Source organism: Trachemys scripta, chromosome 6, assembly GCF_013100865.1.
Source record: "Trachemys scripta elegans isolate TJP31775 chromosome 6, CAS_Tse_1.0, whole genome shotgun sequence".
In the NCBI taxonomy this organism is placed as follows: Eukaryota; Metazoa; Chordata; order Testudines; family Emydidae; genus Trachemys; species Trachemys scripta.
In genome coordinates this window covers 57,336,035-57,357,624 of record NC_048303.1, presented here as the reverse complement: position 1 = coordinate 57,357,624, position 21,590 = coordinate 57,336,035, and the positions used below count along the sequence as shown (strand labels likewise).

The window sequence follows — 21,590 nt, the reverse complement described above, 5'->3', positions numbered from 1 at the left end:
GGTGCACATCAGAAAAACACCACAGTATGAAAGGATTGGCAGACTGATCAAGAAAAGCCTAGGGCTAGAATAAAAGGGATATTATTAGTAGTCACAAATGAAGTACTGTTGACAGAGGCTCACACAGTGCATGCCCATATGGTATTTAAACCAACATTATAAAGTCTTCACTTTGGTAAGTACTAAAGGGGAGTTGGCTGTTCAATTCCTTTGTGTCTTTGAAAGTCCTCCCATTTCCAAGTCAGTCACCCTTAAAAGAGGCTGAATTTACAGCATTATCAAGGGCTTGAGAGACAAACTGTGAGGAATCTTCTTCCCCAATATAGTGTTTTGTCCTCTGCATCTAATGCAGAACAACATTACAGCAGGAGGAAGCAATAGCACACAACAAGGTGTGCATTCAGCCAATACGCCCACATCTTCAGTGTTTGTATACTGGGCAAAGCACACATCCTTAAGCATGTTACAAAGCTTATAAAATGGTTTATAAGAAGTTTAACAATTTAAATATAATGTTTATTAAAACAAATAAGATTTAATAGTACCAGTATATATTTAAATTAAAGAAAATTACTTATTCATTCTATGTAGACTGATTTAAAAAAAAAAAAACAGAAAAAGGTTCCAAAACACTGTATTAAAAACATTTGGCATAGATTTTAAATACATTTCTTTTTGCAATTTTGTAAACTACCTACCTATATTCACTTTTCTCCTTACCCTCCATCTCTTTTTCTTTCCTTTTTCTTGCCCTTCTTCTCCCCATCTTTACAACCGCCCCCCCCGCCTTTCCTTCATCTGTATTTCCTCAATCCTCTGCCTGCTTCAAAAAAATAACCCACCCATCAGTCCAGAGATGCTGAAGAGATGAGCATTTTCAAAGAAGCTGCCACCACTAGTTGAACAGAAAGACAGGAGCAAAGATCCACAGAGAAGCAGTTCACTCAAGTGTTGCTTCTCCTAGTAAGGACTGCTCCAGCTACTCAGCTAAAATACATGGGACCAGCAGAGGTTTTCCTTCTGAAGCTCTAGTTAAGCTGCTAGCATTATACTCCTTGGATTAGTGCCAGTATCATCATCCTCCTCTGAAGTTCTGGAACAGTGGGAGAGGAAAGGAAATGGAATGAGGCAAAGAAAAAGATAAGGAGACAGAGATGAAAATTAAGAATTTTAGAAAGTCATTAAAAGGATATTAATAGTTAAACATTTCCTATATGAATATTATTTGATAAGTCTGCATGTAGCATAGTGATCTAGTTGGTGAAGTTGCTTTATAGACCTAATGTTTGTTCAGTGGGAGATAATTACTACAGAAAATCACATAGGATGATCATCTCCTAATTTCTACTATAACTTTTGTTTCAGATTATTGACCAGCATATAAATAGTGGGAATATACACAAGTATATAAGGCAGTAGTGAACTGCCAAGTAGCAGCACTAAGTCCTGCCAGGGAAATCCAACCCCTCTGCAGCAAGAGATAAGCCATGAGAATCAAGAAGCATGTAGAGCTCCTCAGAGGTGCAGTGTCATTACTGGGGGAGGGAGGCTCAACTCTCTATTTCCTCTAATGTAAACCTCATGTAAGATGACCACTCCTCCAAAGGTTGGCATGAGACTTTGGTCAAAAATAAAAATTCAGCTTACACCTAATATGGTACACAAACTGAAAGCTCTTTCAGCCAACCAGATAAAAATTTACATCCAAATTATTTTTACAAAGAAGTTTGATAATGCTCCATACTGGTTTATTGAAGGTATAAAATTGGAATCAGTCTTGGAGGAATTAAAGTAAAACATTCCTGGCCCTTTCCAAAGACTATGGACTGCCATTCCAAGGGAACAGTCCTTTAAATACTTTTGACAACCATCATTCTGAAGATAAACTCAACTTCCTTACATATAACATCTCTAACTATATAGTTACACATTTCTAATTACAGTGAATGTAATGATGCATTATTTAGAGAACTACTACTTCCTCCCACAAATCTCTTATAGTTTTCATTAGTGGGGATGTCATATGTAATACAACTAGAAGTCATATCAGTACAAAGTAATAGGCTATTCAAACGAAAAAGAGTTGCTAGATGATTTAGTGTTCTTTAATAATACTTCACACTTATTGTGTCTTTCAACTGAGACTCACAAAATGTTTTACAGAGACAGAAAAATATCATTAGCACCATTTTAATAGATTGGGAAATGGAGGTTAAGTGACTTGCCCAAGGTTACATAATGAAACAATTGCAGAAATGAAAACAGAACACAGATCGCATGACTCCCAGTCCTCTCACAAACCAGATAATGTTGCTCCCCGTTCTCTTTAACACACTATTGTACCCAATGTTTTTAACCATTTTTAACAGTTTTATTTTGTTCTGAAATTATCTCACTGAAAAGCTGTTTTTGGCAAGGCGATGTTTGGCGTTACATTCATCTTTACCTGTTACTTATGGAAAATGTGTTAGCTTTATAGAACTTTGGGGGAAATTTTTTTCCACTTTAGAAGCTTCTGGTTTACTAGATTCAATGACTTTGGAATTGAATATATGGTGCTAAAAGCAATAAATCGTAAGGTTAAGCTCCATTTCCACGTAGAAGCTGTTCCAAATAATGGCCTATAGAGATGGACTATTTTAATCAAACTGATTTAATCCTAATAGAGGAATATATTTTGGTAGGGTAATATATACTCCATAGCAATATGTTTGCTCTTTAAAAAGATAGTAAACAGCTGGATCCATTCTGACAGGATACCTGAATAAATGAAGTGCAGAATGTCTGACAAACAAAAACAGAAGAAAGAGTCTTTAACAGTGACTCGAACCGGTGGGCCGCATGGTGAACCTCGGTTAGAAACTGGAAACACAGCCTCACTGTTCACTGCAAAGAGAGTCTGTGCAGTCCTTATGATAGAGGAATCCTGAATATCAGCTGGACTCTTCACATTGAAAAGTAACATGAAGACATGGCTTACAGAGCACAAAACAATCTTGTGTGCTTCTACTACTTCCTTTAAATCTTCTGAGTAAAATATCACATCCACACACTGGCAGCAGATCAGCAAGTTATGTAAATCGGAGTTATAATGCGAGGCTTCACCTTTTAAGATTGGCATTTTTTCTATAAAAGTGAGATATTAAAAATAATGAATGAACAGTTTTGTAATCTAACCTCCTATTAGTTGCTATGCAAACAAAAGCATCTTTATTCTCAGAAACTGGATTAAATGAGGACATAAAAGGGTATTTTCTTAATTATCCTCAATAAAAATTTGCTCTTAAAAAGTATACATCACCTTCACCATTAGAACAAATCCAGTCTTTCATTCACCTTGAGTGATGTTAGAATAATTAACATTAGAACTGTTTTATAAAAAGGTTTCCACCATTTTATAGCTCTTCCACAGAAAAATTAAAAATTTCTAATTATATATGTCTAGTCTTTCATGTCATCTCACATGGTTTTTACCTAAAAAGGGACTTCATAAAAAAACCTATAAATAAGTGTATACTTTACCCATAATATGGGTAAGGTAAAACAATCTTTCCTAACTCAGAACTTTAACAATTTAATTTTTTTGCATGCCCACCAGATAAATGCAGTCTCAACACCTTACACTTTGCAGAAATCAGAGAGAGGTTAGAGACAGCCTGAAAGACTCATAACAAAAGTTAATTGTCAGTAAAAAAAAATGTTTCAATGCAAAATTATTTAAAGAACAACTCCATTAAACGTTCTAGGCTAAATCCTTTCTTCCCTTAAACCCCATGCAGCCCCTCTGACTTCACAGATGGAGCTCAGATCAATTACAAGTACTACTCTGATTTTAATCTCAGAACTGAGAGTGTAATCATTTAGGAATAAGAGTATATATTTTGCAATGGGTGATAATTTCTAATATGTTTATCATCGTAATTTAAGGTAACTTCATTTTTACCAGGTAAAAAGTGTGGTCTGGTCCTCTTTTCATTTAAATTCATAGGAACGTTGCCATTGACTTGAACTAGGGACAGGATTGGGCCCCAGATTCTGGGCTAGGTTCAATATTTAGCATTTACTAGAACAAGTTATATTATGCGGAGTTAACATGAAGCACCTTCAAGTTATTATACCACTGGTCTGACCCAGGGTGGCCATTCTTATGCATTTAAATTTGTAATTAAGTAACCAAATGTTAATCAAAAGAACTATAAAAACTAATATGATGTTAAACTGCTGAAACCTATATTAAAAAAGACAAACTACCTTTTAGCCTTTCACGCCTTCTTTCTAACATCTCCCTTTACGTTCTTGGGTTACTACTATTCTCTCATCTCGTCATGTGCAGCTTGTATAAACTCAGACTTCATCCATAATTTCACTAAACTTTCCATATTCTGAGTTCACTTAAATGAGCACAACTCATGATTTTTTTTTTTATAAAACATGCTACAAATTTTAAATGATCACCCATCACATATTATATATATAGTTTTATAAAATCCTCAAGATTCACAAAGTACTTCCCTAAATAATTAAGTAATCCATTCTGAGACAAAAATCACACATCACAGTAGTTGCTAGTAATGGATAATTTATTAAACATGTTTTTAAATAATCAATCTGATCAGTATTACACGGAAAAAAAATAATTACTATTATAAGCACCTGGCTGTTCAAGCTGAGGCGGTTTAACTCCATGGCACTTGTGGCTTTTTTTTCTTTTCTTCATTTTTTCAGAGGACTTCTGATTCAAGCTTTGGATCATAAAATACTCCAACTAAAACATGAGATGCATTTTTAAAAACTACAAATAAAGTTATTTAAGAGTAAGTTAAACAAAAACATTCTCACTTTTCCCAGTTTGTATACAGAACTGACACGGATGCCAATGTGAGTAACTGTGCAATGTTGACTGAGTACTAAAATTTTACATAAGAAATCAAGTAAAGTGAATTGTGATGAACTGTTGTTTGGATTAACTTAATTAAAAAGACTATCAATTCAAAGGTTAGTCATTTGTTCTCTGGGGCAATCAAAGCAGAAACCATAGCTGTGCTACCAGAAAAGAATTCAATAAATCAACCATAACAGGTACTGCTATAGGATCTGGAGGAAGGAAGAGCAGGGATTGATAGGTAAATATGGATAATCTGATGCAAGTCCCAGAAATAATGGTGAACAGTGTAAGGGCTTTATTACTAAGAACTATCCAGGAACACTGTACAACATCAAACTTTTATGAGCTGCTTCATTATACAAATAAAGTCAAAATATAAAGAATGTATTTAAATAAGAGCTTAGTTTTCTAAAAGCAGAAGATAAAAATGTAATCAACATAATAGGAATGGTATATATAGTAAAGTTATCAGTTTCCCAAAAGTCTTAAGACAATGTGAAGATGATAAAGTGTAAATATAGAACTAAGGGATCATAGAACAGAAGGAAAGGTGGCAGTAGAGAAGGGTAATTACTTACAAATGAGATGGGTAAGGCAGTTATACTATTACTAAATCTTATATGGTTTGTTGCCCCACGAGTAGTAGGGAGATGATATTTCATGCCTGGACAAGCTTTGGTCAGGCGCTTGGAATAAGAAAAAGGTTTCCTCCCATGTTGGAGCCAACGACATAGATAAAGGTAGACTAGAGGTCATGCAAATGAGATGCAAATTTTGAGAAAATAAGTGAAACCAGGCCCTCATTAAGTCTCAGAAATACTAACTTCACCCTAATTGTGGTAAAGTTTAGAAATCTGAATAATGCAGTTGGCAATCAAATGATAATTCTATGCCAACAGAGTCAAGTTTGGGGTGTAAGTTCTCTCAATCAGTAGATACCACAGACAGCTTTAAAGGGAAAGGAAGCAATTCCATCACTTCTGAATTACCCCTATAATACAATACATAGGAAAGCACTGAGGGAGGAAAAATAAACATCCTTCTTTGGGTCTTAAATATCAGAAAGACATGGAGACTTTCTCTAGATGTTTTAAGCACTTGGAGGAAGTACTCCAAATTGAAGAACTAGAAAAACATGAACATAGATGGAAATACAACATAGGCTACATTTTCTAATAAACCCTAATAGTGTGAAAGACATTGATGCCAAAAACATTGACACCATTGGGATAAACAATGTAACAATGGCATTGGAGTAAATACTGAAGTATTTCAAAGTAAATCAAGAGCACTGAAAAGAGAAATGTAGGTATTGGCATCATTACCCCAGCACACTAATGGCTCTGAAAGCTCAAAGCTGGTGCTAGATCAGGGTTTCAGCCAGCAATGAAATGTGGTGGAGGGGTCACTGACAAAGCTAAAGCTATGTGATTAAATGTGTTCTTCAGGCTATACGAGCTTAACTGTAGCTCAAAGCCATAGGTCTGTCCCAACACCACCAATGCTGTTGAAGCTAAAGTAACCAGAAAGAGATCTCCACAAAGAAAGACAGATGAGGTATTATCAGTGGAGATATAAGGTCTCTCACAGAGGTAGACTTCCGTCTCGGGAGGTGGTACTTCAAATTTAAATTTGGAATGGAGTATAACCAATGCTGAAAGCATACCAAAGCTCTGGTGTGCCCCTGACTAACCTGGAGGGAGCAGCTGGCCACTTGTAAAAATGCCAGAGGAGCTGCCCTGAAGTCTATTTTGGTACCAAAACAAAGACTCATCTGGGTTACAAGTACTGAAGTACTTGCAGACTTATGCTTTGAGGCCTTCTCAGCTACTTAGCAGAAGCCTTTAGGAGATCAAGAGAAGTTTGTGTTGCTCACCCTGAGACCTAGCAGCTTGCAGTGGAATCTGAGCATAGATTCCTTAATCAACAAGCTATGGCTCACTAAGAGACATCTCAAGCAATAGTCAGGTGCATCTGTAATGGACATCTTATGACTACATCCAGGGCAATGTTTTAAGCCACTGGACTACTCCTCTGACCTTTTCTAAAAGTAGAACAGTACATAGCAACAACAACAAATACAGTATAAATCCAGTGTCTATAAGAAAACTCAAATGAGGCTATAAAAGTAAATTTAAGGTCCATGAGATGCTGAGGTTGGATCTCTTCATAATGTTCAGAATTACATGTTAGAGGTAAATTCATGTAAAAAATATGAAAGACTAAAGTCAGCTACTGCTACAATAGCAACAGTTGTCAGAGGAATTCCCCCAACATCAGCAGTGAAGAAAAAAAAAACCAAAAACAAAACAAAAACAAAAACAAAAAAACAGGCAACAGGGGGTGTTGTAAATCGTAACTGATGTGTGCTGCCTGCTGAGGTTTAAATGTACAGCTTGGAGAATTCCAACCAGTTCTGCACTAGGACCACTGCCCCAGCAATATAATATTACTACATTTTTTGTAAAAACAACAACTCTTATCAAGTATAGTCATGTGGTTATCTGTTGGGAAACGGCTCAACATGATTTAATCATGCAGGAGCATTCTGCTTTTGCATTTAAAAATAGTTTCAGATTTCCAGTTTTTGTATATTGTCTCCCTAATCATTGCACCAACCGTATATCCACTTGGGGCGGGGGGTCCACTTTAGAGCACTATACATGTTTTGAATTCTTAAATTTGCTTTTGAATTTGAACACCTCTATATTGCAAAAAAATGAGCATAGTTATGATTTCAGTAGGTTTTTAATACTTTAGCTTTTCATTTACTTCCCCTTTCCCATTGACTTAAGATATACTTTTGAAACTTCATGCATTTTGGAAACAAAATAGCAACATGATATTCTTGCAGGTTCCCGAAGAAAGTCCTATTTAGTTTTATTTCAGGGCATTTAATCTGTATTACATGCTCAGTCATGCAGTGAGTGAAAAAGGTCAGTTTCCGACTCAAGGAGAAACTGTTATAAAATGCTTATAAAATTAACACTCTCAGTGTTAACAGCTAATTCCATTTTCAAACATTACATAGACGAAAAATTAATTTTTGTCTCACACAATAAGATCTAGGTTAATCAGAAAAATGAGGTGAAGTTAAATCATTTCCTTCTTAAAAATAACCACACTACCATGCACAGTAAAAGTTGCTTCTATGAAATAGGGTTACTGACGAGGAGATTACATATTTAACAAATTTTCACTGTCTAAGGCACTGCACTCCCTATATGCATGAGTTTTTCACCTTAAAAGATGGGGAAAGAACTTTCAGTTCACTGTAAAAAGTGGAGTCACTAAAGATGACTTGCAACGACGGAAATAACTGACTTGTATAATTTTTTGGTTCTTTAGGATTGTCTAAAAGAAGTTTGTCAAAAAGTGTTTCACTTTTTTTACATTAGACATTCAGGTCCTATCTACTTTGGAAGCAGGGTGAATAAAAATCAATGATTTTTTAAAAAATGGTTTTTGAGGAAAAAAAATCTAAAGATAGTTTTAATTAAGATATCTTTGAGCTATAATGTATCTCATCATGGAATAGGGATTATAAATTCTAATTCTATAGTATGAGACAATATATTCACATAATGTTTAAGAAAAGTTTTGTAAATGAGTTCCAATAGTTCATGGATTAGGAACCCAATCTTATGGTGTTCCAGGGGCTTCTGTATAGATTACTTAGATTAATGTTGCTATCTACTGAATGAGACTCAGTGCTCAGTCTAGAAGATATGATCAGAGATGCTTAATTTTGCAGATCTCAAACTGTGGATTTGGGTCTTCAGAGATAACATGCTGTTTTTAAATAAATAAATAATAATATACACAGGTGAGAAATAACAGACCTCAACCCTATTGTCCCTCTGCAAATTTGTATACACAGATTCAATCCCTTACTTCTCTCTAAAAGTGCAAAGTTTCAAAAAGTTCAATGAATAATGATTGTTGGGTGCAGAATAGATCTGGATAAGGAGAAGAAGTCCGGAGATAAATGTGAGAAGGAAGGGACAGGCAGTAGAAACAAAAAACTGTTTGAAAACATATTCCAGACGTCTTGAGGTCTTTCTGAGTGTAGCCTTCATTGATTTGAGATCTACCATAACATTCTCTCACTAAAAGGAAAAACCTATAATGGTAGCAGGCCGTAAAAGAGACCCAATTTGGGAATATTTTAGTGAAGATCCTCTACCTGTGGGTAAGACAGGCGTGTGTGCAAAATGCAAACAGCGCAACAAAGAAATGGAAGGCCTGGTTGCCCAAATGAAACAACATCATGAGAAGTGTTCCTTCTCAGGAGGAAGCTGCATTGAAGATGATGAAAGGAACATGTCTGAACATGTAGGATCTTCAGGTTGGTAAACTTTTTTATTTCATGCTTCTTTCTTAAGGACTGCCTGTCTTCCTTCTGGACTATTCTTGAATTCTTATGTTTGAGCAAAAAACATAGTTCTTACTCTATGGTTTTATCATTTTAGATTCAGATGTGATAAAAAATAAATAGCTGAAATAGGCAGATCTTCCTTTTACAATTTCATCTTCAAAGTAGTATTGAGTGTCAGTGAATGCAATGAGTAATAAAAAATTAGAAGTATGGGAATAATAATTAAACAACTGCATTGCCTTATTTTGTTTAGGAGAATCCATCCTCAACATACAGGATTCTGAAGATTATTCACCTTCAAGATCACCATCATTTTCTATAGTTTTCAGAGTTATTTGCCAATGATAGTGTTTCAGTCACATCATGTATGTCACATAGCCATAGTATATCACCGGTAGCAAAAAGAAAAACAAATCTCCATCATCCAGAAACAACCATAAATAAGTTTGTGATAAGAACCAGCAGATTACAAAAAAAAAAAAAGGGAGGTAATTGATGAAAAAACTGCCTGGTTTGTTTATGCAACAAACTCTCCTTTCCGTATGATTGAGAACCCATACTTCATTAACATGGTTCAGTCATTAAAACCAGGATACAGTCCAACCAACAGAGCAGATGTCGAAAGCAAATTGCTGGATAAAGTGTATGAAAGAGAAATTGAGCAGTGTGCAAAAGGTCTAGAGGGTGAAATTGATAACCTGAGTCTTGACGGATGGAGAAATGTCCACCATGATCCTGTTGCGTGCGCTTGTGTGACAACAGAAGAAGGGAATGTCCTCCTTACAGTAACAGTTGATACGTCAGGAAACGAACACACAGCAGAATACTTACAAGTATCAGTAAAAGCTATAACAAATTGTGAAAAAAAAATTCAAATGTCTAGTACGCAGCTTGGTCACAGACAATACTGCAAATGTATCCAAGATGAGAAGAAATTTAGAAGAGAGTGAAGAGAGTCCCAAGCTAATAACATACGGTTGCAGTGCTCATTTGATGCACCTCCAAGCCAAACACTTCAGTCTTCCAGAAATAAAGGCTAATATTGTTGAAATTGCAAAATACTTCCATAACAACCACTTTGCAGCAGCAGCTCTGAAGAAAGTGGGAGGAACCAAGCTAACTCTTCCACAAGACATGCGATGGAACTCAGTAGTGGACTGTTTTAGCACTATATCAAGAACTGGACTAATCTGATGGCAGTTTGTGAAGAAAATCATGAAAAAAAAAATAGATGGCACTGTCACAGCCAAAGTTCTCAAGACAGGGCTTAAGAGAAACGTTGAACACATTTTGAGTACCCTGAAGCCTATTTCTGTAGCCTTGAACAAAATGCAAGGAAATAGCTGTTTTATTGCTGAGGCTGTTGAAATCTGGAAGGAACTGAGTGAGATCTTAAAAAGAGAAATATACAATGACAGAGTTAAATTACAAGAATTAAAAAAACGAATCGGACAAGCACTATATCCAGCTCATTTTCTTGCAAATATTCTCAATACTCAGTACCAGGGTCAAACCTTAACTGCTGAAGAAGAGTTGGCTATGACATGGACATCCAGCAATTATCCCTCCATAATGCTAACTATAATAAACTTCAGAGCTAAGGGTGAACCATTCAAGAAATATATGTTTGCTGATGATGTTTTAAAGAAAGTCACACCAGTGAACTGGTGGAAGTCACTTAAGCTCTTGGATTCAGAGACTGTTGAAGTGATAATCTCACTTTTAACAGCAGTAGCTTCTTCTGACGTTGTAGAATGAATATTTTCTTCCTTTGGACTAATTCATTCCAAACTGAGAAATCGTTTGGGACCTGAAAAAGTGGGAAAGCTTGTTTTTCTTTTCCAGTTTATGAACGAACAGGAAAATGAAGGTGAAGACGACTTAGTTAGCTGCAGAAGCCAATATTTTAAGTTTCTCATGTTGACCTGGCTGACATAGTCAATTTAATTTTTGTTTTTTAAAAAATATTTCATTTAACTATTTTAGTTAAACAATTTTAACCAAAACAAACATGATTTTAAAAAACTTGAATGTTTAACTAAACAAGCGTATGAATTTTTGAATTTTGTTAAAATATGTTTGCTGTTGAAGAAAAAAAAATCCAGAATACATGTTGTTGTTTTAGTTAAATAAAACAATTTAAATGTCAGTCTGGTGATGTTCTCCTAATACCCACCCTCCTCCTCTGAACCACACCTCATAACACAAGGTGAACTGAATGACCTTGTCAGGGATTTGGAACTACCCAAGAGTAAGGCAGAGCTGTTGGGCTCCAGACTACAGCAGTGGAATCTCCTGGCAGGTGATGTTAGGGTTTCCATGTTCCGTGACCATCAAAAGGATCTTGTCCCATTCTTCTTCACGGAAGGTGATCTTGTAGCCTGCAACATCGATGGTGTGATGGCAGCCCTCAACATCGTTCACGATCAGATGAGTGGAGACTGTTCATTGATTCATCGAAGACGAGTCTTAAAGCTGTTTTACCGCATAATGGCAATGTTTTGCCATCAATTCCAGTTGGTCATGCAGTCCATATGAAGGAAACCTATGACAACATGAATCAACTTTTGAGGTGCATAAACTATGACCAACATCAGTGGCAGCTTTGTGGCGATTTGAAGGTTGTTGCTCTCTTGCTTGGTCTGCAGACTGGATACACAAAGTACTGCTGTTTTCTCTATGAATGGGATAATCGTGCAAGAGATTCCCACTACATCAAGAAAGATTGGCCACTCCGACAGTCATTGGAGCCTGTGAGGAAAAGTGTTCAGCATCCACCACTTGTTGAATCAAGGAAGATTTTGTTACCACCCTTACACATCAAGCTAGGTCTGATGAAGAACTTTGCCAAGGCCATTGACAAAACACAGGCAGCTCCAAGGTTGTACTTGAAAAATTTTCCACGGAGAAGTGAAGCTAAGATAAAGGAAGGTGTCTTTGTTGGTCCTCAGATTCGTGAACTTCTTCGAGATGATGCATTTGACCATGCACTGCGTGGCAAGGAAAAGACGGCATGGAAAGCCTTCCAGTTAGTGGCAATAAATTTTCTCGGAAACAACAAGGCAGACAACTACAGGCTGTTGGTGGAAAACCTCCTCAAGGCATACAAAAGTCTTGGTTGCAACATGTCACTAAAGATGCATTTTTTGCACTCTCATCTAGAGATTTTTCCACCGAACTGCGGAGCAGTGAGCGACGAGGACAGCGAGCGATTTCACCAGGACATTGCAACAATGGAGAAACGCTATCAGGGCAAATGGAGCCCATCAATGCTTGCAGACTATTGCTGGACAGTGACAAGAGATGCTCCATTTAATGAATACAAGAGACAAGCCAAGAAGCGCCGAGTAGACACTGAATAGGACTAAACTATGTACGTAGTAGTTTTTTGCCTTTTGTTTCATAATCAATTTTATTGATATAACCCTTTTGCTGATTTTTAAAGTGTTACATAAACAGGACAGGTGAAATATCATGTAAAGCAACCATAAACACATGAAAAGACCTAGGTTTACAATTTATGATTAAAACTCTACTATCTACACAATATACATAGACATAAAATGTAAAAACAAATATCTTAGAAACAGTAGCCAGTTGTTTTAATTGTCATATTTGAATTCAGCACATCAAAATACATAATAAATAGCACATTTTATTTCTGAAGCAGACGACTTCTCAAAAATTGTAGACCAGTGTAATTTGGGGCCCTCAAAGGACAGGTCATCAATGACGGTTTGTACCTCATTGGGGAGCCCAGAGAAGTGCAGCTATGAGATCTGACTCATGACTACAGCAGTCACAATGGAACAGGCAGCACTATCTACAGAATCCAAGGAGGACTGTAAAGCTATATGGGCCAAGAGGTGTCCTTCAAGTATAAGTGCCTAGAGCTGCTCCTTCATGTCATCAGGAAGGCTGTGGCAGAGTTCCCGTATTTTGGAATAACTGACATAATTATATTTGGCTTCACAGTTGGAGATGCAGAATTGGAGCGTAGCAGATGAATAAGCCTTGCAGCCAAATAGATCCAATCGCTTCCAATCCCTGTCATAAGGGGTGGATCTAGGGTGGTATTGGCATTCCTTTTTGTGCACGGCATTGACAACTAAGGAATTTGGAGTGGGGTAACGTAATTTTTTTGATGACCCACTTGCATATGATCGCTGGGGTCTGCCAGAGCACGTAGGCCAGGTCAAGAAGGGACTCATTGACAGGGAGGGCTATTTTGGAGGATGAGGAGGTGTGCAGAATGTTGTGCAGTTTATGCTGTTCTTCTTTCACTTCCTCCAAAGTAATCTGGAGGGAGTCTGCTATACTGTGAAACAGCTCCTGGAAGGCATGATAGCCTCATTGGGGAAGAATAGGAGAAATAAAGTAGCAGTGTGACCTCCTCCTCCAGTTCTTCTTCCTCATCCGCTATCAGTCTCTGGTGATCAAGAGATGGATAGAGATGGTTAATTTGTAGGCCTCTAGCTTTGTTCTATGGGAGGCTTCCCAAACTGCAATTTGTCTACAACCCACAGATTCCAGTATAGCTAATGTGGAGGGAATGGCACGTGGGATTGTCCTGGGGTCGCTGGGGGTCATGGCTAGTGAGGATGTGTAGATGATGTGCTTTGTGCCTGTCCCAAATGTAAGGGGGGGGAGGGGAGGAGGCATAGTCTTCCTTTTCTTCCTCATCTTCCTCGCTGGGGAAGGTTAGTGCCGTCCTTGGAGGAGAAACGGAGCAGTGCTGTCACTCCAGAGAAGAGAAGAGAAGAGAAGAGAGATGGAGGGAGCTTATGTCTGAGTACTTGTGATTCAAGCAGGTCATATACAAGCAGGTCCTTACGGTATCTGACCTCCTGGAGAGGACAGAGAAGCCCCATCAGCAGATGCATCAATGCTGAGGAAGAGGTGCATTCTCTTGAGCAGCCAGCAGATGGAGTCAAGGACTTGCTCAGTGCCAAGGGTTTGCTCAGTGCCAGAGGTTGAACTGGTGCTGAGAGCTTGGCTAGTGTTGCATGTTTTGTTGGTGCCAAAAGCAATGTCAGTGCCAACAGAGCTGCCAGTGGTTTCGTCAGTGCCATGGCACACAAAGTTGATCTGGTCGGAGCAGTCGGCACCATTTTTGAATGTCTCGCATTGCAGTCTCTGGTGCCGAGAGACGATACTGATGCCTGCAGGTCTGCCCGTTTTAGGGTCTTTAGACATATGCTTAGCTCCGATACCAGAAGTACTCTGGCAGTCCCTAGAGCTACTTCTCATATCTGAAACCGATGTTGCAGGGAATGGTGTTCTGGTGGGCAGTAGGCAATGAGAGGGCTTGTTTCTTCCCATCAGCGCAGGGAAAAGATTTGCTCTTAGAAGCACTTGGCGAATGAGGATCAGTGGACTAGCTAGCAGAGCGTGAGAACTGTACGGAGGAAGCATCTGGACCAGGGTACAATGCTGTACTCAATGATCTCTCCATGAGGAGAAGACACAGCCAAATGTCCTGATCTTTTCTGCCCTAGCAGTCAGGCTGTAGCAATGGGTACACTTCTGCGGGACGTGTCCCTCTCCCGGGCAGTGGATGCACTGTGGGTGACCATCGCTTACCAGGAAGGCCTCCTGATGGGAAACGCACCTCTTAAACTCAGGAGATCTGAGCATAAGGACGAGAGAGAAAGCTTCCCAATCAGGAAGGGCAGGAAGCAGGAAAACAAGTGTTAAACTATGAACTAACAGAGAGGGTAAAAAGAAAGAAAAAAAAATGAAGGGAGAGGATGATAAAGAAAGAATTAACTACTAAACTACACTAAAACTAACAGGTAAGGCATTATCTAGCAATTCAAAGGACAGGCGGGCTCTGCTGCGGATTCCATCCCAGACCAAAGGCAGTTAAGAAGGAACTGCGAGGCGGTTGGTCCACACAGCGGTGTATGTACACATGCCGCTCATGGCGTGAGATGGGGAGGTGCGCATGTGTGATCCAACTGGCATTGCTAATGTAAAATCTCCAATCCCAGACACAGGGGACACTGACACACCTACAGTGGAGCATCCATAGAGACATCACTCAAAGAAGAGCTTTTTTTAAAAAAAAACCTAAATAGTTATACTGGTACAACTCCAACTGTGAAAACAGTTTTAAGGCACCTTTAATACCAGTGTAACTCATCCACAGACAGAGTACCACTTTACCTATCCTGATATAAAACACAAAGACAACATATTCTGCCACATTACAAATGCTTTGTCAGTACAGCTATAACAACACAGCCTCATAGCACAATGACAGTAGGAGTTCTGCCAACATAGTAACACCACCTTCCAGAACGACATTAGCAGTGCTGTTGTAGCCGGGTTGGTCCCTGCTGAACATTAAAGAGACAAGGTAAGTGAGGTAAGATCTTTTATTGGACCAGCTTCTGTTGGAGAAAGAGACAACCTTTCAAGCGAACATTGAGGTCTGGGAAATATACAGAGTGTACAAGGTAAAACAAATTGTTTAGCAAAAGTAATTAACACACATTTCAAGGGACCATTCAAAATGAAGTGCCCAGTTAACTCTCCAATCATAGGGAGGAAAGGGGGACAGGCGGGGGAAACCTGGGTGGAGGGTTTAAGTGGGTTACAGATTGTTGTAACAAGCCATAAATTCACTGTCTCTATCCAGTCCATTATCTTTAGTATCTAGCAAAGTTATGAATTTAAGCTCCCAGGTTTGTCTTTTGAAGGTGTTAACACCAACCTTTCCCCCACTCATTTTTTCCCTATGACTGGAGAGGTGTTAACAGTCCACTTCACCTTGAATGGTCCCTTCAAATATGTGCTGACTATTTATTCTAATCAATCTTTTCCACTTTGTATTTAGCTCTGACACTCTGTACATTTCCTAGACTTGAAGAAGAGCTCTGTGTAAGCTTGAAAGCTTGTCTCTCTCACGAGCAGTCCAATAAAACACATTACCTCACCCATCTTGTCTCTCTAATTAGCTATGCTCCCAGAAGCACTCTGTCAACACAGCTACATCTACACAGGGATTTTTGCCCACATAGCTATGTGTTTTTTTCACAACCCTGAAAGACATAGCAATACTGACAAAACTTTGTAGCACAGACCTGGCCAAAGTCCTTGCCTCAACAAGTGTAAGTGTAACTTGTAATGAAAATGTTCATGCTTTACTTTTTTCAATCACTCTCCTTCCCCTTGTTTTTGCATTTTCAGGCTAAATAAATGAGCTCAACTTTATTTAACTGACTGGACAGACTGCTTGAGACTGGAAACTGTTTAATGACTGAAAACAAAAGTAACTTCAGGCATATATTAAAATTCAAACACATTAACATGCTCATTTACAAGTAGAACACAACTGTAAGCAATTAACACCAAATATCCCACCTAAGCATTTTGAGTAATTTGGAGCACATCATTAAAGTGACAGGACAGCAGATTATATAACTAGGAAAAAGATCTGTTCCTTGAGTTTATATGACAAACTTCCTGAAGTTGATTGCAATAGAGGAAGTTCTAGTACTCCCAATATTGCTATAACTGGGGAAGATGCACCACCAGTGGAAAATTTTAGAGAAAACAAGTTTAGTGTAGATAAGGCCCCGGAGTCACTATTCCAGTTATCCAATTCTTATTTACATAGTATACACTGTTTTAAAGTAAAGCCAACATTTGGCTTTTGAGAGATATCACAAAGATTTTATCTATGCTCCGCTTAGTACCGTTTCTCACTTACCACGCCTCCAAAATATTTTCCTATATAGAAATCACTGAGACTGTGCAATTCAAGGTAAGTTGCTCCTAGTTCTTTAGCAAGTTGAATCCCTTCAGAAGCAGTAACACAGCTCCCTCTGTCTAAAGTGCACAGTGGACAAGTACAAGGTACTTCTGAGAAAACAAAATATTTATAGAAGACATTTTAATTAAATAGTCCACTACACGCTGGCTTGTAAATACTAGTAAAGATATACATTATATCGTAGAATCATATAATGTAGGGCTGGAAAGGACCTCAAGAGATCATCTAGTCCATCCCCCTTGCCGAGGCAGGAGTAAGCATAGCTATACCATACCTGAAAGGTGTTTATCTAACTGGTCTTAAAAACCACCAATGACAGGAATTCCACAACCTCCCGATATAACCTGTTCCACTGCTTAACTATTCTTGTAGTTGGAAAGTTTTCCTAACATGAAACCTAAATCCCCCCTTACTGCAAACTAAGCTGATTACTATTCTTGGCAGGCATGGAAAACAATCCATCGCCATCCTCTCTGTAACAATCTTACACATGTGAAGACAGTTTATCATGACCCCCGTCAACCTTCTCTTCTCCAGACTAAACACACCCAGTTCTTTCAATCTTTCCTCATAGCCTGTTTTCTAAATTTTTTATAATTTTTGTTGCTCCTCTCGACTCTCTCCAATTTATTAACATTTTTCTTACAGTAAGTATATAGTAAGCAACAAATCAAAGAGTTAACTAATTAATACTGGTACATGCAGTGTTGTTGTAGCCGTGTCGGTCCCAGGATATAAGAGAAACAAAGGTAGGTGAGGGAATATCTTTTAGTGGCCCAACTTCTGTTGGTAAGAGAGAGATGCTTTCATTAGCTTTTCTATGTCACCAACAAAAGATATTCTCTAACCCACCTTGTCTCTCTAATACTGGTACAGTAAGAAATAAAACATTTTTTTGCAAGTCAGAATATTAACGATCTGATAAAGACTGAATTTAACATCCAAAAAAAATAAATAAATAAAATAGTATCACACTAAAAGAATGTGAAGGTTGCTATAGCAAGCACTGAAAAGTTAGGAACCACCAGCATTAAGGATGCGTGTGCAAATCTAATTCAGACCCCACGTACTATGGAAGTAATTACATGGATTCCAGCAATACGTGAGAGAGAAGCAGCAGCCCAATGGTGGCTGTTCTGTCCCCTGCAATGTGGCCCGGGATGCAGGAAACGTGCAAAGGAGTAAGGGGAAGCATTACCTTTATGACACCTTTACTCCCCAGTGCAAGTGTATATAGTGAGTCATGATTTTGTCCTGTGTGACTGTCTGTTCAGAACCTTGTACTTTATATACAATCTGTGCCTAGAACCTTGCATTTCCCTGGAACCACTGGTTAATTGAGGAAGGAACAACAATTTTAGCATTAGTCAAGGTGGCTTTGCATTAATTGACAATGGAAAAAACTTTCGTCCACCTATAAATGCATTCTTTCATAATGTATACATCTCACAACCCAAACACGGTCCACCCACCTCAGCAAGAAGCAAATTATGCCAACAATTTTTTTCCCCCCACCATACCTATTTGAGTCCCAGGTTCTGTATTGTGATCTGTTTGAGTAGACAGCTGTGCCCACACAGAGCCCCTCTGAAGTCAGTAGGGCTCTATGAGTAGGGCCTAATGACATCAGAGAGGCTCTGTGTGGCACAGCCGTCTGCTCAAACAGATCACAATACAGGATCCAAGCCTAAACTTGGTAAAATATTGCCTACTCTCCCAATAAAATTATTTCCAAAGCTTATTTTCACTATTAAAAAAAAAAAGCTACAAAGGTTCAGAATCATTTGAAATGGTGATGCATATGTTATGAAACAAATTTATAGGAAAAAGTAAATGTGTAAGTAAAAGAATTGGCTTAGCCAAACATGTAGCTAGTTAAATTAACCCTCGCTTTATTATAAATCGGACAACTGGAAGATTTATCATCCACCTATATTACTCAAGCTGTCATGTTTTGCCATGTCAATGAATTACAAAAGAAAAAACTGTTCATAAGATTTAACATATACAGAATAACAGCTCTTTTTGGTTCACTGAATAGAGATACCCAAGTAGGCTTTGGCAAAACTGAATGTAATATCTCCAAAGTAGTTATATTTTTATGTACACAAAATTTGTTTGCATATTATAAAATAAAGTTATTTTTGTTTGATTGTTTATACGGTATTGACATGGAATAGAAATCTGCTTATGCTATCTGCCTTGGAGAGTACTCACTTCACAAATAATATCCCTTATTTTTAGTTCATACCATATCAAATTTAAAATGCTTCCCTAAGTAAAACAGATGCAGATTTCTTTAATAAGTCATGGGTCTGAATTTTAAAGTGTATAAAAATCAGCAATACCACAATGCTTAAAAGAAGTATAGAATAAAGAATGAAAATACCAAACTATCAACATCAAGCAAATTAAAAAAAAAAAAAAAAAAAAAAAGATAAATTTCCCTAGTGTAGGCAGGACCAAACACAGTACCACACATTACAAACACAGTAACGTGTGATCACTGGAGGTCTCCCAGCCAAGTACAGACCACATTTAATTCTGCTTAGTTTTAGAATTTTGAGAAATTTACACACCATGATTGCAATTTTTAATCACAGTGAAATATTCTGTATTATGTATATATGAAATGTTAAATTATTTTACTAAAATTATTCTGGTATCTGATGTGTCTTTTTTTCCTTTTTAAAGGCTATACTAGCTTTTATTCTTTTTGTATTGCTACATAGGAACTTTGGAACACTGATCCTCAACCTGAGGCCCAATCAGCACACAGCTACGGCCCATGTGACATCCTCGGGGCCATAACTGGGGCAGGACGGGAGGGTGCAAAAATGGGGCTGCACACGATCGGGCCCTGAGGCGTCAGCTCCCCGCCGCAGGATTCGGCCCAGAGGCATCGGCAGGCGACCAGGGTGCTCAGCACCCCCCCTTATCCCACAGGCCGCACAGCTGAGCTACCTGACGAGGTAGGAGACCAGCGGGTATGGGGGAGGAGGGGGCTGTGAGGGGGTGCAAAGGGCTAGGGATGCAGGGAGGGGGGTGCAGCGAGTGCATGGGGATAGACTCTCCGTTGGGGGACCGGTGGCAGTCCCTGGATGTGGGGCTAGATATTGGGGCATAGTCCCTGGATGGGGGAAGTTCTGGAGGGCAGTCCCTAGGTGAAGGGCTGGGTTTATGCGGGGACAGTCCCTGAGTGGGGGACTGGATGCTGGAGGGGGCCGGCCCTGGGGAGGAGAGGGGCATTCTGCTCTGGACAGGGTACCTTGTCTCTGCATCATATTGCTGTCATAATTTAGAGAGAGAGAGAGAGAGAGAGATGTATGGATATTATATATATTGTGTGGATGCGGCCCACATAACAGAGAGCTGCATATGCAGCCCAGGTTGAGAACCACTGCTCTGGAATATAGAGCACACTACACTTATGTAGTTAATCAAAACGCATGTCTAGAGGCTCCACATGATCTTGAGTACAGGCCTGATCTCTCTCCACTTTGTAGTCAGAGGGGTTAGCCCTTCTGTCCCAGTGTCAGGCACCCTAACACACTGTAGTTCTTAATTCCTCCTCCAAGCTAACAGACCTTTAGTTCCAACAGCAAATCCAGATCCAGAGGTCCTGGTTCAATTCCTGCAGATGATGAGCCATGCAGGAGTGGTATTTGACAGAGCTCAAAGCATATTATTAATTTGCATTGTCTATATTCAAAAACTTAAAATACATAATATTGATACTAAATTAATCAGTGTCAATCTACAGCACCTTAACACATCACATCTTTTTGTCAATGTGACAAACTCTGAAGAAAACAAACTTTTATCATGACTGGACTGAAGATGTAATCAGACTTAATTGGATTTTCCCAACATCTAACTTCAAGATAATATTTCAGCTGTTCGTAATATGAGATTTAATACATACCACTTTTTCTTGCACCAACAGCAGAAATTATGACTGGAATTGAACAATGATTTAATGCTCTTTTTATCATTGGAACATAACTGTCCTTTACTTCTTGAAATGAAGATTTGTCATTTACAGAGTATTTAATCACAATGATATCAGCTCCTCCAATAAGATTTTGAGAGGTGTACCAGTCACTGTCAAAAATATCCTAAACAGGAAAAAAAATGCATCAAAAGTCTTTTGTATTATTATTTATAAACAAGAAAGTCTATACAAATATTCTTGCACATAAAAAATAGATAAATTATGTTTTTGAACTGACGAGATGCAACCAAGAAGAGTGGGTTTGTGCTTTGTAATTTCTCTTTATAATTTTCTTGTTTGGGAAACAATTTATGCACTTAATAGTAAACTTATGAATACCTGGAATCCTAAGAACAGCAGTTGAAACTCACCATACTTTTAATAAGCCCTGCACACAGAAATATACGTTGCTCTTAGATTCATAGATTCTAGGACTGGAAGGGACCTCGAGAGGTCATCAAGTCCAGTCCCCTGCCCGCATGGCAGGACCAAATACTGTCTAGACCATCCCTGATAGACATTTATCTAACCTACTCTTAAATATCTCCAGAGA

General features: G+C 38.4%; 1 protein-coding gene across 6 annotated transcripts in view; it reads right to left on the bottom strand.

Moving 5' to 3' along the window:
* Window positions 1-21,590, bottom strand: part of RHOBTB3 (Rho related BTB domain containing 3) — a 101,816-nt gene that overhangs the window by 20,923 nt on the left and 59,303 nt on the right. For 5 of the 6 annotated variants that reach the window (XM_034773827.1, XM_034773825.1, XM_034773829.1 and 2 more), the window contains 4 exons: window positions 20,969-21,161; window positions 16,981-17,132; window positions 4,654-4,765; window positions 2,761-3,126 (listed from right to left, as the gene is read on the bottom strand). In XM_034773827.1, coding sequence (XP_034629718.1) covers window positions 2,761-3,126; window positions 4,654-4,765; window positions 16,981-17,132; window positions 20,969-21,161 — 823 coding nt within the window. The remainder of the gene's footprint in view (window positions 1-2,760; window positions 3,127-4,653; window positions 4,766-16,980; window positions 17,133-20,968; window positions 21,162-21,590) is intronic. The other variant, XM_034773830.1, reaches the window with a different exon arrangement.